This window comes from Danio aesculapii, chromosome 10 (genome assembly GCF_903798145.1).
Source record: "Danio aesculapii chromosome 10, fDanAes4.1, whole genome shotgun sequence".
In the NCBI taxonomy this organism is placed as follows: Eukaryota; Metazoa; Chordata; class Actinopteri; order Cypriniformes; family Danionidae; genus Danio; species Danio aesculapii.
The window spans coordinates 3,682,269-3,697,737 of NC_079444.1; the positions used below are offsets into that span (position 1 = coordinate 3,682,269).

The window sequence follows — 15,469 nt, forward strand, 5'->3', positions numbered from 1 at the left end:
ATAAGAGATCATGTGATGATGAAAATGTGTGTAAATGGAGAAACCAGCAGGCTGAGCACACTGTAAACCATCCGAACTGTTGTTTTGGTCATTCTAAAACACCTGACCGTTTAAGTATTAGTGTTATTATATTATCAATGACCTCCAGAATCAAGAGCGTCTGTGCTCCGCGTCTGACACCTTCAAACGCCACCGCGCGTTCACTGCGTGTCAGGATTGCTTTCTGAGGCGCAAGTCATTTATTAGATGAAGAAAAGATTGACGCAGCTTCTCTTACTGCTGCAAATTCAGTTTTAACTGTTAATATTTGGCGCCAGTTAATCAGGAAGTGGCGATTTTGTTCGCTTTGACTCGTTGGATGGAAACGCTGAAAGTTCATTCGCATTTTTGGATGGAAACATAGCTTGTGTGTGTGTGCGCACATGTGCACGCATTTGTGTGTGCGTCTGTCTGTGTGTGTGCATGCGTGTGTGTCTGTGAGTGTGTCTGTATTTTGGTGTGTGTGTGCCTGTGTGTATATATATATATATGTATGTATATATATATATGTGTGTGTGTGTGTGTGTGTTTGTGTGTGTCTGTGTGTGTGTATGTACAGTTGAAGTCAGAATTATTAGCCCCCCTTTGCATTTTTATTTCTTTTTTAAATATTTCCCAAATGATGTTTAACAGAGCAAGGAAATTTTCACAGTATGTCTGATAATATTTTTTCTTCTGGAGAAAGTCTTATTTGTTTTATTTCGGCTAGAATAAAAGCAGTTTTTCATTTTTTAAACACCATTTTAAGCTCAATATTATTAGCCCCTTTAAGCTATATTAGTTTTCGATAGTCTCCAGAACAAACCATCGTTATACAATAACTTGCCTAATTCCTCTAACCTGCCTAGTTAACCTGATTAACCTAGTTAAGCCTTTAAATGTCACTTTAAAGCTGTATAGAAGTGTCTTGAAGAATATCTAGTCTAATATTATTTACTGTCATCATGGCAAAGATAAAATAAATCAGCTATTAGAGATGAGTTATTAAATCTACTATGATTAGAAATGTGTTGAAAACATCTTCTCTCTGTTAAACAGAAATTGGGGAAAAAATAAACAGGGGGGCTGATAATTCTGAATTCATTTGTACGTGTGTGTGTGTGTGTGTTTGTATAGTGTTTGTGACTGAACCTCTTCTTAAATGTGTCTGTAGGTCTTGTTTGTGGGGCTGAACAGGAGCAGCTGAGGGTCACAGTGAGGCGGGTGTCTGAGTCTGGGAGAGCCGCTCGACATGTTCAGCCTATCAGGCGTTGAGCTCCACTGTTCTGGGGTCAGCACTGAAACTGCAGGCCAGCTGAAAATTCAGAGAAAACACACACATACAGAACACTTCATGTGAAGGAAAAAACAATATATCCTGAAGATATAGCTGGAGGAATATCAGGGGGAGGAGCTATGTCCAGACGTGTGTTTATGACAGTTTCTGCAGCTTCATTATGAATCCTCTGAGGTCAGTAAACACACTGCAATCTCTGCCAATACTTGCTTCACACACATGTGAAACATATTCACAGAAAGCTTGAAATCTCTACTTTTAAATGAACTAGCTACACTTGAAAACAAATGTTCTCTGGTTTTGTAATCTGTATGAAACTAACGCGAAGTACAGTCTGTTCTGTCAAACGCACATCACATGACAGCAACTACTCAAACGCCACAAACCTAAAAGAGTCGCTGTCATTTCTGGAGGAGATTCTCCATCAAGACCTAGATAAGGATTACTTCTGTAGACCAGCGCAATCAGATGGTCGTTATTCAGAGGATGGTCATAAACATATAACACATGAACAAAAACAGACATAAATGAGGTTGGTGTCGTGATCTCGTTACCTTTGAGAGCGCATTAGCTCAGGTAATCTGAAAAAATTTGATTTTGTTTGATTCTAATGTTTAGAAATGAAACTAAAGAGACAGCTGATGTGTAACTTTATTGGTTAATTCCAAACCATCAGCTTGGCAAACTGTTTTGGAGAATTTGATTCAAACAGGACCGACGAGAGGCATTTCAAAGATGTTGAGCGAAATGACTTGCCTTACAGGGACTTTGATCTGGTAACCTTTAATCCTACAGTACTTATTGCATCTTTACAGTAAATATGAAATCACAAAAACATATTGATGATGTTAGCTCACATTGCTAGTTTTGTGCTGAACAGTTTATGTGCATGTCATTGAGAGTAAACAATTGCTCTTGTAATGTTCAATTGAAATCTGAAAACACGCTTCCTGTTTTATTCAGTTAAATTCTCAGATTAGGTCTGTCTGAGGTATTGGGCGGGGCTAGCACACTTAACCACGCCCCTCCAGCTGTCAGTTTTAACAATAGACTGTAAAATATATGGACGTAGCATCCGTGACGTCACCCATAGGTTTCTGAACACTGCAAAAGAAGCTACAAGTAGGCGCGGCCAACCGTCGCCATTTTGTTCGCACGTCATCGCACCCATGGCGGGATACCAAACAAGGGCAAAGAGGCGGAGAGTGAGCGGAGTTACAGACACCTGCTGGCACTTTGCTTAGACCTGGCAGACAGACTTTACTTTGGGAGAAACGCTTGATACTTTATTTCCTGCGACTCGTTTGTGTTCTGACCACATGTGCTTAGCTGTACACTATATCAATAAAGTGTTTAGACTTTTAAAAACACTGTAGTAATACATTGAGCCACTAAACATTGTTCTTATGACGTTTTTCTACAGGAGGAAAACGCGAAATACGTCCAAACACTTCAGATATAGTGTGTGTTAGTAAATGTAAGACTATTGATGAACTCCAGCATAACACTGTATGACAACGCTTCAGATAACTATTCTAGAGCCTACAGCTAATCAATCTGTCACATTCTGGAGTGCTTTACGGGTCTAAAGAAAAATATTAATGATAAATGATCTTAAATAAAACACACACATTTATAGAGATGGTATACAAGTATATAACTTTACTCACATGGGAAACGGAGGCCACGTTAACGGTTTATGCGCACAATTAAGTGCACACAGCATCCCACATCATCTGATAATTGTAAGAAATACGTCCAAAAGGCAGCTGACTGTGTAAAGCCACATAAAAAAAACACAAAAATACGATGAATATGCCGAGATCAGTGGCTAATCTGCCGGATTCAGCTGAGGTGAAGTGACGGCGACCAGCGAGACCTAGCTGTCACTCAAGTGGCCACACCCTTAATTATGCAAACTTAATATAACCTAATATAAAGGAAATGGATGAGTTACAAAAAAATTCACCCCCCTCACAGTTGTCATGGAGGGTAATATTAGCTATATGAACCAAAATCGTTCTTTGTACCAGGCTGTAAACACCTTTTTTTCTGCTGTAAAGTTGGCCATTCTAACAGTGGGCTCAATTGCAATTTGCTCTATTATGGAGCCAGGACTAGCGGAATTTTGATGAATTGCAGTTTCAGTTACTTCCGTATTGGCTTCCCGAGGGAGAGCGGGAGGTTGCCGCTTGGTTTTAACATTAAACAGTGATGGTGAGCAGGAGGAGTCTGGTAGGTTGTAATAACTCTCCCCAAACCCTTTCTTCCATCTTTCTGAATGACACGCCTACTTTACTACATCCAATCATCTCGCAGTAGAAAAACAAGTCCCGCCCACTGTTTACTCATTGAATATTCCAGTTCTCAAGGAGCTGCGTCATAATATGGAAAGAAAAAACAGTCGCAGCTTCTGGTTTATGCGGACTTTAACACTCTGAATGTGAGTTACAGATCTAGTAAACACTACCTGTGTCTCTGTGATGGAGAGTAAGACACCACCCTGTTCCTCCACCTGCTGACAGTGGGATACGTGTGCGGGTCAATCTGCACATCATTCAGCGCCAGCAGAACCTCATGGTCCAGTCTGCTCGGAGAATAACTAAATAAACAAAAAACATAGTTAATAAACAGCTTCTTACACCTTTTCCAAAGACAAATTTAGGCACTTTCCAGGTGCATTTTCAAACTTTTCCAGCACTTACAAGATTACAGATTTACATTCCTATACAGCATCACGTTATATCATATATTATTTGGTATATTATTCTATAATATAGTAATGTGGAGTGGAATGCAGTGCTAGAATACGTCAAGCCCCCAAACGAACCCTGAATGAAGCACAATGTAGTCTGAGCAGTGTGCACAGCTCACCCAGTGATGAACACCTCAGCTGCGTCTCGATCTGCAGTCGTGCTTTGCGTTGATTTAAATGAGGAGCAGGAGGAGCTGACCGAGGAGCTGATAGGGTGATCCTGCTCCACCCTTCTGCAGATCCAGGATCCTCCAGCATCATCAGAGTCCTCGTCTGCTGTGAAAAACACCTCGTCTTCGCTCTCTCCATCAGTCTGACCTCCACACTGAAGCACCTTCTCAAACTCCTGCAGCAGGTCGCACACAGGCGGACGCTCCGCTCCAGCATCTCCAGCAGCTCCTGCATCAGGTCAAGAGGAGCTTTAGTGTCATTCCACTGCAGTGAAGTCTAGAAGGGATACAGCTGCGGACACTAACGTCAACATAGCATCATTTTTGTGAATCTGTACAACAATAATTCATACAAACTCACACTCAGAGCATTTAACACTGACAGCAGTTTATGCTGTTGTTCTGCCATGGAAATAGAGAGCAGCTGTAAAATAGAAGTATTGTGCCTCGCCGTCACAAAGAGTTAGGACAAAAACACCTTTTAACATGGAAGAGAGATTTTATAGTGTGCCATGGTGCCGAGTCGTGTGTTGTTAGGACAGGGTGTAACATCACTAATGAAGCAGATGTTGTTGCACCTGTGTGTGCAGCAGGAGAGTGTGTCCGCCGTGGGTTTCCTGAACTCAGGTGTTCCTCCAGCATCTTCAGGCCATCTCTGCTGGACAGGTCAGTGAATGCGCTCAGGAAAGCCCAGTGTTCAGCCCACGTGTAGCCCAGCTGATGCGCCAGCTCTCTGTGGACACAGCAGGCCTTCAGTTACAGTGTGTGTGTGTGTGTGTGTGTGTGTGTGTGTGTGTGTGTGTGTGTGTGTGTGTGGAGAGTGGTCCAGCATCAGCTCACCTGCCCACTCTCTCCGCTCCGCGCTCTGCGTCAGACTTCAGGATCTGATGGAAATATTCGGCTTGCTCCCGCGGCGGTGTTTTCCACCGTCTCTGAAACTCCTCTGCCTGCAGGAAACACATAATTCCTTTACCTTAGGTTTCCTTTATGCTACAGTAGAACAACAAGTATTGTAATTATTGCAATTTGTGACAAGAGAAACTTTACAAATAAAATAATTCATTCATTCATTAAATTCATTCATTTCTTATCCGGTGCCGGGTTGCAGGGGCAGCAGTCTCAGCAGAACCCCAGACTTCCTTCTCCCAGACACTCCTCAAGGGTGTCCTGAGGTGTTCCCAGGCAAGCAGAGAGACATAGTGCTTCCAGTGTGTCTTGGGTCTCTCTGGAGCCTCCTCCCGGAGGGATAAGCCTAGAACACCTCTTTAGGTAGGCATCCAGGAGGCATTCGAAACAGATGCCCAAGCCCCCTCAGCTGACTTCTCTGTATGTGGAGGAGCAGCGAGCGGCTCTACTCCAAGCTCTTCCTGGGTGACAGAGCTCCTCACCCTATATATAAGGGTCATTTCAGCCGATTGTATCCAAGATCTTGTCCTTTCAGCCAGGACCTAAAGCTCATGACCATAGGTGAGAGTAGGAACGTAGATTGACCGGTAAATCGAGAGCTTTGCCTTTTGGCTCAGCTCCTTCTTTACCACAACGGACCGGTACATCAACCCCATTATTGCTGCTGCTTGCTGTTCTGCTTGTCAATCTCACACTCCATCCTTCCCTCACTCGTGAACAAAACCCCATGACACCCTCCACCTGGGGTAAGGACTTTCCTCCAACCTGGAGATGTCAAGTCACCTTTTTCCAGTGGGGCACCCCGGCCTTGGACGTGCTGATTCACATCCTAGCCGCGTCACACTCTGCAGCAAAGTGCTCCTATGGTCCCTGAAGGACCTCGTTTGATAAAGCCAAAAGAACAACATCATCTGCAAATAACAGAGATGAAATTTGGTGGTCCCTGAAACAGACCCCCTCCGGCCCTAGGTTGTGCCTAGAAATTCTGTCCATAAAAATTATGAATGAAACCGGTGACAAACGGCAGCCCTGCCGGAGTCCAACATGCACTGGAAATAAGTCTGACTTATGCAAACCAAACTCCTGCTCTGTTCATCCAAGGACAGAGCGCCTCTTTAACAGAACGCCTCTGACCCCATACTCCCAGAGCACCTGCAGAATGCCATGAGGAACATTGTCGAATGCCTCGTCCAGGTCCACGAAACACATGTGGACTGGTTGGGCATACACCCATAAACCCTCGAGCACCCTAGAGAGGGTATAGAGCAGGTCCAGTGTACCACGGCCTGAACGAAATCCGCATAGTTCCTCCTGGATCTGAGGTTCAACCATTTATCTCATCCTCCTCTCCAGGACCCTGACATAGACTTTCTCAGATCCCCCTTTAGTTGGAACACACCCTGCGTTCTAGCTTCTTAAAAATTGGACCCACCACCCCAGTTGCCCAGTCCAGAGGTACTGCCCCCGACCTCCATGCGATATTGTAGAGATGTGTCAGCCAAGAGATTTGAGGTTCACAGTGTGTCTCTCATCCAACCCCGCTGCTTTGCCATTGAGGAGCTTGCAAACTACCTCAGTGTCTTCAGCTTGGGTGATGGGTGAGTACACCCCTGCATCCCCTGTGTACCTCCACGGACACCCTTACATAAGGGTTAAACTGCTCAAACATTGTGTTTGTTATGGACAAACTGTGATTAGCACAGAAGTCCAACAACAAAACATCCCTCTGACTCTGAGTTGAGGAGCTATAAGCAAGCCCACACGAGCCCACTGCCTCTCACTGTGGGCAACTCCAGAGCAGAAGAAATTCCAGCCCTGCTTATGAAGTTGAGTTCCAGAGCCCGCATGGAGGTGAGACTATCTCTAGTCAGTATCATTCAACCTCCTGCACAAGCTCAGGCTCCTTGCCTCCCAGTGAGGTGACATTCCATGTCCAAGAGTTTGTTTGAGAGTCTGCTGAGACTTTTATTTTAGTATGTTGATGTACTTTGAACTTGAATATTGAGTAGGGGGCGGGGCTTTCTTTTTGCACATCATTCCCCCATAGCAAGCTAACAGTAAGAGGGGCGTGGCTAAGAATACTGAGGCAAACTGACATAATTAGAGAAGGAGCCAATCAAAACACAGAAGCAGATGCTCAGACTGAAGATTACCAAAACAAACATTTTTTAACAGTGAATTAACCTGCACTTATTCATTGTTCACCTTAAGCATTACAATGTGTATAAAATAAACATTGTAAACTTTGATGTCTTTAAAGTACCTTTGCAGAACTCAGAGGCCCAACAAAAGCCCTGATGGTCATTATGGGGTTTTTGGGACTGTCCAGTAGTCTGTCTGGCTCGTGTGATTGGTCACATGACATCTGAGCACCAGGACACCAGGGGGCGGCGATCACCGGATGCAGAGTGTTGTCTTCGGCCCGCAATAATGGCACATAATACCTGTCTGCGATAAAAAGAGCAAACCCAATAGTGACACAACACATTAAAGACCGCATGAACCGGAAGCTGCAGCTGTTTTATTTATTTTTTCCGTATTTTTGACAGCGTTCATTGAGAAACTGAATATTAATGAGCAAAAAGTGGGCGTGGCTTCTTTTTTTCTACTGCGAGTTGATTGGATAAAGTAAAGTAGGCGTTTCATTCAGAAAGATGGGGAAAAGGGTTTGGGGAGAGTTATTACAACCTACCAGACTCCTCCTCCTCACCCTTTCTCATGGAGGGGCGTGGTTAAGTATGTTAGCCACGCCCAATACCTCAGACAGACCTAATCTGATAATTTAACTGAACACAAACAGGAAATGCATTAGCAGATTTCAATTAAAGATTACAGGGGCAAACTATTTTCTTTTTTAATGACATGCACAAATGAATTCTTCAGCACAAAACTAGCGACGTGAGCTAACAAAATCAATATGGCTAGTTTAATTTCATGTGTACTTTAAAGAGATGAGTGTCAAAGAGAGTGTCAGGATGGAGACACACCTTCCAGATACTGCAGAATCTTCTGCTTCACTTCTTTACTTCTGTTCTTACGCTCACAGATCACCTGATAAACAAAACACACAGTCCTGGGTAACAACGTGCGGATTATGTAATCATTCTAACACACACTTTGTAATTGTATTCAGATTAGTTACATTTTATGGATTACATGATTACATATTATTTACACAATGGCAGTAAGTTGATTAAGAATTCATCGATTCTCCTAATTTTAATGCTTAGTTTATGTGAATCTTTATGTACTGTATTTCCAGAAGAGATGGTGTATATTACATTAACACCATCATCTGAGTTTGAAACACTAACAGGGAGGTATATTTGTGTGAGTATTGTAAATATTAAATGTCCATCATTGCACTTTAAACTGAAGCTGTTGAGGCTCTTGTTGCAGATAAAGAATGAAGATCATTTTTAGATCTGTCAAAATAGCACAAGATTGTCCTGCTTAAAAATGTGACGGCAAATAAGGGCTAGCATAAAAGAAATATAAATGTAATCCAAAAGTAGTCAGATTATGTAACAAAAGAAATCTTAATGTTATCCAAAGTAATCAGATTGTTGCAATTTAAATAATCTAAATGTAATCTAAAAGTAGTCAGATTACATTCCCATGAATGCTATGTTCTCCAAAGTAATCAGATTGTTACTATAAAAGTAATCTAAATGTAATCCAAAAGTAGTCAGATTACGCTACCATAAAAGTAATCTAAGTGTAATTCAAAAGTAGTCATATCATGTTACAATAAAAGTAATCCAAAATTAATCCAAAAGTAGTCAGATTATGCTGCCATTAAAGTAATCTAAATAATATCCAAAAGTAGTCAGATTACAATACCATAAAATTGATCTAAATGTAATCCAAAAGTAGTCCGATTACACTACCATAAAAGTAATCTAAATGCTATCTAAAAGTAGTCTGATTACCTTACCATAAAAGTAATCTAAATGGAATTCAATAGTCAGATTACTTTACCATAAAAGTAATCAAAATGTAATCCAAATGTTGTCATATGTTACCATAAAGTAATCTAAATCTAATCCAAAAGTAGTCATATTACATTACCATAAAAGTAATCTAAATGTAATCTAAAAGTAGTCAGATTACGCTACCATAAATGTATCTAAATGTAATCTAAAAGTAGTCAGATTACAATACCATAAAAGTAATCTAAATGTAATCCAAAAGTAGTCAGATTATGCTACCATTAATCTAAATGTAATCCAAAAGTAGTCAGATTACGTTCCCATAAATGTAAACTACATCTAATCCAAAAGTAGTCAGATTACGCTACCATAAAAGTAATCTAAGTGTAATTCAAAAGTAGTCATATCATGTTACAATAAAAGTAATCCAAAATTAATCCAAAAGTAGTCAGATTATGCTGCCATTAAAGTAATCTAAATGTTATCCAAAAGTAGTCAGATTACAATACCATAAAATGAATCTAAGTGTAATCCAAAAGTAGTCCGATTACACTACCATAAAAGTAATCTAAATGCTATCTAAAAGTAGTCTGATTACCTTACCATAAAAGTAATCTAAATGTAATTCACAAGTAGTCAGATTACTTTACCATAAAAGTAATCAAAATGTAATCCAAATGTTGTCATATGTTACCATAAAAGTAATCTAAATCTAATCCAAAAGTAGTCATATTACATTACCATAAAAGTAATCTAAATGTAATCTAAAAGTAGTCAGATTACGCTACCATAAAATTTATCTAAATGTAATCTAAAAGTAGTCAGATTAAAATACCATAAAAGTAATCTAAATGTAATCCAAAAGTAGTCAGATTATGCTACCATTAATCTAAATGTAATCCAAAAGTAGTAAGATTACGTTCCCATAAATGTAAACTACATCTAATCCAAAAGTAGTCAGATTACGCTACCATAAAAGTAATCTAAGTGTAATTCAAAAGTAGTCATATCATGTTACAATAAAAGTAATCCAAAATGAATCAAAAAGTAGTCAGATTATGCTGCCATTAAAGTAATCTAAATGTTATCCAAAAGTAGTCAGATTACAATCCCATAAAATTAATCAAAGTGTAATCCAAAAGTAGTCCGATTACACTACCATAAAAGTAATCTAAATGCTATCTAAAAGTAGTCTGATTACCTTACCATAAAAGTAATCTAAATGTAATTCAAAAGTAGTCAGATTACTTTACCATAAAAGTAATCAAAATGTAATCCAAATGTTGTCATATGTTACCATAAAAGTAATCTAAATCTAATCCAAAAGTAGTCATATTACATTACCATAAAAGTAATCTAAATGTAATCTTAAGTAGTCAGATTACACTACCATAAAATGTATCTAAATGTAATCTAAAAGTAGTCAGATTACAATACCATAAAAGTAATCTAAATGTAATCCAAAAGTAATCAGACTATGCTACCATTAATCTAAATGTAATCTAAAAGTAGTCAGATTACTTTAACGTAAAATTAATCTAAATGCAATCCAGAAGTAGTCATAATATGTTACAATAAAAGTAATCCAAAATTAATTCAAAAGTAGTCAGATTACAATACCATAAAAGTAATCTAATGCAATCTAAAGTAGTCAGATTACGCTACCATAAATTGATCTAAATGTAATCCAAAAGTAGTCAGATTACGCTACCATAAAACTGATCTAAATGTAATCTAAAAGTAGTCAGATTAACTTACCATAAAAGTAATCTAAATGTAATCCAAAAGTAGTCATATCATGTTACAATAAAAGTAATCCAAAAGTAATTGAAAAGTAGTCAGATTACACTATTATAAAAATAATTAAAATGTAATATAGCAGTGTGGCAAGTTTGTGTTGAGTGTGTAGTGAGTGTGTTGAGTGTGTGTGTCTTACACTGGCCGGCTGCTGGTCGTATTTGTTCCTGCAGTGTTTGTCGGTGGACGGATGAGAACACAGAACATTCACCACCTCCGGACAGCCGAACTTACAGGCGAAGTGCAGCGGCGTCTCGTTACTCTGAGGGGAAAACACACCTCATATCAGATGGAGTATGTGTGTGTGTGTGTGTGAGAGTGTATAATTGTGTTTATGAATGACTTATGGCTCTGTCCAGTGTGTTCAAGTACATGTCCAATGGGAGTGAATATGCATGTGTCTGCGTGTGTGTGACCCACAGCTCTGTCTGGTGTGTTCAGGTACAGGTCCACTATATAGCGTATGCGCTGCCTCAGCATGTTCTCCTGGTCCTGTGGGTACATCAGCTTCATGAACTCCGGGTCCTCCAGCGTCTCCAGCAGGAGACGAGCGATTCCTGCCTGATTCTCCTTCGCTGCAACATGCAGGACATTATATCTGCAGCCCTCCTGCACACACATACACAGGTATTTGTGGTTTATGAGGACTCGCCATATGTGTAACCTGTGTTATACAGTAAAAAACACTCATTAAACGTCCTCATAAACCACCTTGATGTTGTAATATCTGGGTCATACCCATATCATTATACAGATTTATGTCCTAGTAAACCACCCAAACCAGTGCGCACCTGCAGGACAGTAGGGTTGTCTCCGGAGCCGATCAGGAAGCGAGGGTTTGTCCACACCAGCTCTCTGAAAGCCTCCTGGTCTCCAGTCTCCACTGTCCTGCGTAGCGTAGCCGTCAGATCCTGTGTGCGCGGACTCCTGAACTCATTAGCCTTCTCTACATCTGCACTGAACACAGTCAAACATGAGCGTGTGTGTGTGTGTGATTGTGTGTGTGTGTGTGTGTCAGACCTGTGACAGACGCAGTGCTGTGCTTCTCTGCAGAGGGTTTGTGAGGTGAATCTCTTCCTCCAAATAAACCTTTAGCAAAGTTCTCTGCTTCTGCTCTGCTGGCGAAGGCTTTGAATCGAGCGTCCTTCAGCTTCATCACAGCCTTCAGCGCCTTCGTCTGATTGACAAACACCAGCGGAAAGCCTGCAAACACACACACACACACACACACAACACCAGCTATCAGCATCCTCACCAGTTTGCATGTTCTCCCGGTGTTGCTGTGGGTTTCCTCCGGGTGCGCCTCACAGTCCAAACACATGCACTATAGGGGAATTGATCAACTAAACTGACCTGTTATTATGGAGGGCTCGTCTGGATTAGCACACACCCCATAATAAACACTCGACCCCTCAGTGGACGTCTCTGAGCTCTCCTCCCTCACTTCCTGTGTCTCCTGCACACTGATTGGCTGCTCGGGCTGGTCCACAGGAAGTGCTCTCCCAGAATGCGGTGTGTTTGAGTCGGTGTGTTCCTCCAGCAGCGCTCGAGCCAGTCTCTTCTCCCACAGGCTCCTGGTGGTGTGTGTTACGGGGCCCGACTGGAGCCCAGCGGCCCTCAGCTGCTCCCTCAGCTCATCCGGGGTCAGCGTCTGCAGCCGCTGCAGGACCGCCTCCATCTGTCAAAACAACAGTCACAGAGACGCATTAATTCACTCATTCTCCTTCAGCTTAGACTTTATTTTAGAGGTCGCCACAGCAGAATGAACCGCCAACTATTCCATATTTTTCACACAGCGGATGCTGCTCCAGATGCAACCCAGTACTGGGAAACACCCATACAAACTCATACTCATACACTATGGCCAATTTAGTTGATCAATTCCCCTATAGCGCATGCGTTTGGACTGTGGGGGAAACCGGAGCACCCGGAGGAAACCCACGCCAACACGGGGAGAACATGCATGCAACATTATGCAGATGCACTCCTCTACAAGCTAAAGTTTTATTATTATTATGTATTCATGACTATTAATAGTATTAATAATTAGCACATTTCGGGTGGGGGGGTTTCATATTTTTATTATGCAAAGGCTTTAAACACAGTTGTGTGTGTGTGCTGGTTTTGGTGGTTTACAAGGACAGAGGTCTGTGCAATGACATGGTTATGACCTAAATATTACAACCTCGAAGTGTTTTATGAGGACATACAATAAGCTGTTTTTACTGTCTAAAATATTTTAGCTTATGTGAGTCCCCATAAACCACCAATAATATGTGTGTCTGTGTATATTTATATACCCTGTATTTCTTACGTCGTGGGGACTAAATGGTAGAGGAATATAATATACAGTCTGTACAAGTATAAAGTATACAAGTATGAAAACATACAAGAAAATATACAAGTGTGTGTGTGTGTGTGCGTGTGTGTGTGCGTGTGTGTGTGACTCACATCTATTATTAATCGGGGAGTTTCTGGAGTCTCCTGAAAGTTATGAAATACACATTAATAATAACTCAAACAGGCCAAAACATTGATCCTCCAGCTGTACAGATCTCAGAACAGTTTAATAAAGAAGAAGAGCGTCTCACCGGGGTCTGTTATCGATCACCGAAGCTCGACTGATCGATCCTTCAGTCCTGAGAAAGAAGAAGAGTCCAACTCCGTCACTCCCGCGAGTCTACAAACACCACAGAAGCGAGTGTTTAGACAGTAACACTTCTAGATGAACACACACTCTTCCCGAGCTGAAATCAGACGGTCGTGATAACACACCGAGCGTAAAACGAGTTTTTTGCTGTCAGCAGAGCAGGAGCGCGCAGATGGATGGACGGGAGCGCGCGGCGCGTCACTCTATAATGTGCGCATGTGCAGACTAATCCGCCAGAGGGCGCCAGTGCACTGACTGATCACACACCGACCGACAGCAGAGATCAGATTCAACCGAGTGTGAGATTTATTCAATATATTTACAGTATATGCATATAATATATACAATATAATATATCCATATATGTGCTGCAGGTTACTCATTAAAATAAGGGGTTTGTAATCCTGTATATATGAGCACCCAGCCCTGTATTAAACCGCTCAAAAACATCGACATCATCCCATGAATAAAAACCGAATAAACATTGTGAAATATTATCCTTATATAGGATAGAAATATTAAAGTCTTAAAAGCTTAAAATTCACACATCTATTCATTATTGTACTGTTTATTTAATTTAAATCTACAATTTTATTAAATGTGTATATCAGGGGTCACCAAACTTGTTCCTGGAGGGCCGGTGTCCTGCAGATTGTAGCTCCAACCCTAATCAAACACACCTGAACAAGCTAATCAAGGTCTTACTACAGTATGTATACCTAAAACACCAAGGCAGCTGTGTTGAGGTAAGTTGGAGCTAAACCCTGCAGGGACACCGGCCCTCCTGGACCAAGATTGGTGACCCCTGGTGTAAATAATTAACCTGTTTCTGCATTAATTGTATATTTGTTTATTTATTTATTTTATTTATTTATTTATACTGAAGTAGTTCATTCTTTTATTTATTTGAATCATGCTTAATCATATTTTTGGATAAAATATTTGATTATTAATAATATTATTAATATTATTAGATTATTTCAATAAAATATTCATTTGTTCTTTTATCCTATATTGACTATATAATACAATTAATAAATATATATGAGCTAATATATATATATATATATGATAAAAGAACAAATAAATATTTTATTTAAAATAATCTAATAATATTAATAATATCATTAATCATCAAATATTTTATCCAAAAATATGATTAAACATGATTCATATAAATAAAAGAAAAACTATTTCAGTAAATATCAGTACGTATAATTTAATAATGTAAATTTTCTATAATTTTTTTAATTATCTATTAATTACTTAATCTCTTTATTTTTACCTTTTAAGCATTTTCCCCCATACATATGGTCCCCCCATGGTCTAATAACACATGCTCATGGCCTCTGTGTGAAATTTTTAATCTTTTTCAAAAACAATATTTTTAACAAAATATAATCTAAATATTATATATTTCTAATCTTTATTTACTTGTTCATGTTTTGTTTTACATTTTGTTGTTATTTATGTTATTATTTTAGTATTGTCCCATGCTTTGTGATATATACTCATCGGCCACTTTATTAGGTACACCTTACAAGTACCGTGTCGGACCCCCTTTTGCCTTCAGAACTGCCTTAATCCTTCGTGGCAGAGATTCAACAAGCTACTGGAAATATTCCTCAGATATTTTGCTCCATATTGACATGATAGCATCACGCAGTTGCTGCAGATTTGTCGGCTGCACATCCATGATGCCAATCTCCCATTCCTCCACATCCCAAAGGTGCTCTATTGGATTGAGCTCTGGGGACCGTGGAGGCCATTTGAGTACAGTGAACTCATTGTCATGTTCAAGAAACCAGTCTGAGATGATTGGGGCTTTATGACATGGTGCGTTATCCTGCTGGAAGTAGCCATCAGAAGATGGAGACACTGTGCTCATAAAGGGATGGACATGGTCAGCAACAATACTCAGGTAGGCTGTGGCATTGACACCAT

The 15,469-nt window shown here is 40.2% G+C and overlaps 1 protein-coding gene across 2 annotated transcripts in view; it reads right to left on the reverse strand.

The window, feature by feature from the left end:
• The window catches only part of LOC130236048 (ankyrin repeat and LEM domain-containing protein 2), a 14,932-nt gene extending 1,213 nt beyond the window's left edge, over positions 1-13,719 (reverse strand). Inside the window, exons 1-14 of one of the 2 annotated variants that reach the window (XM_056466612.1) lie at positions 13,467-13,719; positions 13,327-13,359; positions 12,229-12,553; positions 11,896-12,078; positions 11,667-11,827; positions 11,296-11,484; positions 11,015-11,137; positions 8,134-8,197; positions 7,410-7,594; positions 5,081-5,187; positions 4,819-4,973; positions 4,190-4,469; positions 3,786-3,917; positions 1-1,333 (exon numbers count right to left, since the gene is read on the reverse strand). The exon at positions 1-1,333 is cut by the window's left edge and continues 1,213 nt beyond it. In XM_056466612.1, the coding sequence (XP_056322587.1) occupies positions 1,177-1,333; positions 3,786-3,917; positions 4,190-4,469; positions 4,819-4,973; positions 5,081-5,187; positions 7,410-7,594; positions 8,134-8,197; positions 11,015-11,137; positions 11,296-11,484; positions 11,667-11,827; positions 11,896-12,078; positions 12,229-12,553 (2,061 nt within the window). In that variant the 5' untranslated portion in view covers positions 13,327-13,359; positions 13,467-13,719 and the 3' untranslated portion in view covers positions 1-1,176. The remainder of the gene's footprint in view (positions 1,334-3,785; positions 3,918-4,189; positions 4,470-4,818; positions 4,974-5,080; positions 5,188-7,409; positions 7,595-8,133; positions 8,198-11,014; positions 11,138-11,295; positions 11,485-11,666; positions 11,828-11,895; positions 12,079-12,228; positions 12,554-13,326; positions 13,360-13,466) is intronic. The other variant, XM_056466611.1, reaches the window with a different exon arrangement.
• Positions 13,720-15,469: the final 1,750 nt, after the last annotated feature.